This window comes from Emiliania huxleyi (assembly GCF_000372725.1).
Source record: "Emiliania huxleyi CCMP1516 unplaced genomic scaffold EMIHUscaffold_6467, whole genome shotgun sequence".
Lineage (NCBI taxonomy): Eukaryota > Haptophyta > Isochrysidales > Noelaerhabdaceae > Emiliania > Emiliania huxleyi.
Window position 1 is genome coordinate 1 of NW_005197152.1, and position 1448 is coordinate 1448.

Consider the following 1448-nt stretch of genomic DNA (forward strand, 5'->3'; position numbering starts at 1 on the left):
TAGGATAGAGACGTCTCTCCCTCTCTCTCTATCTATCTATTCATGAGGAGGGCGTTCACACTCCCAACACTCCCCCATTGTCTGCGCGGTCTTCAGATGCGGCAGACAACACAGCGGAGTGTGAAGCGATTAATCGTCACGCTGATCAGAGGCGCGAGTTAGTGATCACCACTTGACCGGGAAGGCCGCCAAGTGGGCCAGCACCGGTCACACATTGTGGCAGCAGTCAGCAGTTATCTGATAGCTAGAGCAGCAGCGTCAGGGTCGCAGGGTCGGATCATGTCAAGCCTCTCGCCCGGCCGGCCGCGTGCAGACGTCGGCCTGTCTGCTGTCTGGAGTGATCTGTCGGCGGTCAGTACGACCGATCAGGTTAGAGTTTTCTCATGCTTGGAGGGTCTATCTGTATGTACTCCTCGAGATCTCTCCAAATCTGCCCTCTACTCAACCGTACTCATTCGGGAAGTTGGTAGTATGAGCGAGTATGAGCGCCGGAGCCCCGTTTCCGCACTGCGGCGCGGCGCACGGTGCCTCCGGGGGCCCCCGCCTCCCCCCAGAGGGGACGACACTGCTCGATCTACCCCCTGGGGTCCCTCAGCAGCGTGCACCTCGATCCTGTACCGTGTTTGTTATGACCCCCCCCCATGAACACACCAGTGAGGGAGGGCGAGACGATCGAGGGGTCCCGTACCATGCGGAATCGACCCTATCCGGTGCTCAAGTGCTCAAGGAGCAAGGTGCGCAACAAGCTCTCGAAGCGGCAGCACGAGGACGAGGCGAGCTGGTCGACGCGGTCGTGGCTGTCGCTGCAGGCCCAGCGCATGTCAGTCGCGCTGCAGCTCGCGGCGGCGGAAGAGATTGCGACCGAGCTCAGGCTCGCCGCGGCGTCGGAGGACGCCGCCGTCGCCTAGACTCCCCTGCGTCACTACGTGCCTCCCCGTCTTTGTAGCCTGGCGTTTGTGCCCCGTTTGTGCCAGTGTTTTTAAAAAGATAAACCAGTTTTAACGCGATCGATTGCGGGGAGACGCTGAACCCTGCGCTCCGATGCTCCTCCTCTCGCTGTTCGCGACCTCCACCAGCAGCAGTTCCGTCGTCCGGCTGTCTCGGACCGTGGGCGAGCGGGGCAGCGGCCGCGGTCAGTTTGACGGCCCGCGGCACGTGGCCGCGCTGAAGACCGGCGGCGCTGTCATCGTGGACGGCCTCAACGAGCGCATTCAGGTCTTCGACCGGCACGGCGACTGCGTGCGCATCGTCGAGGGCGTCACCACGCCCACCGGCGTCGCGATCGGCGGCCCCGAGGGAGACACGCTCTACTGGGCCGAGTCGACGCGGGCGCATCGTGTCAACCGGCTGCAGCTGTCGGCAAAGTCTGCCCGGACGGCGGCGGATCCCGGCGTGGGCCGCCCGGCCGTGAGCGTGCGGAGGCCGTGGGCCTCGCGCCAGACCGCGAT

At 64.2% G+C, this 1448-nt stretch overlaps 1 protein-coding gene across 1 annotated transcript; it reads left to right on the forward strand.

The window, feature by feature from the left end:
- Window positions 1-1041: 1041 nt before the first annotated feature.
- Window positions 1042-1424, forward strand: EMIHUDRAFT_257629 (hypothetical protein; the record flags this gene model as incomplete). The annotated part of the gene is made up of 1 exon (XM_005763149.1): window positions 1042-1424. A coding segment is annotated over one exon (383 nt), but the record flags the coding sequence as incomplete, so codon positions are not given.
- Window positions 1425-1448: the final 24 nt, after the last annotated feature.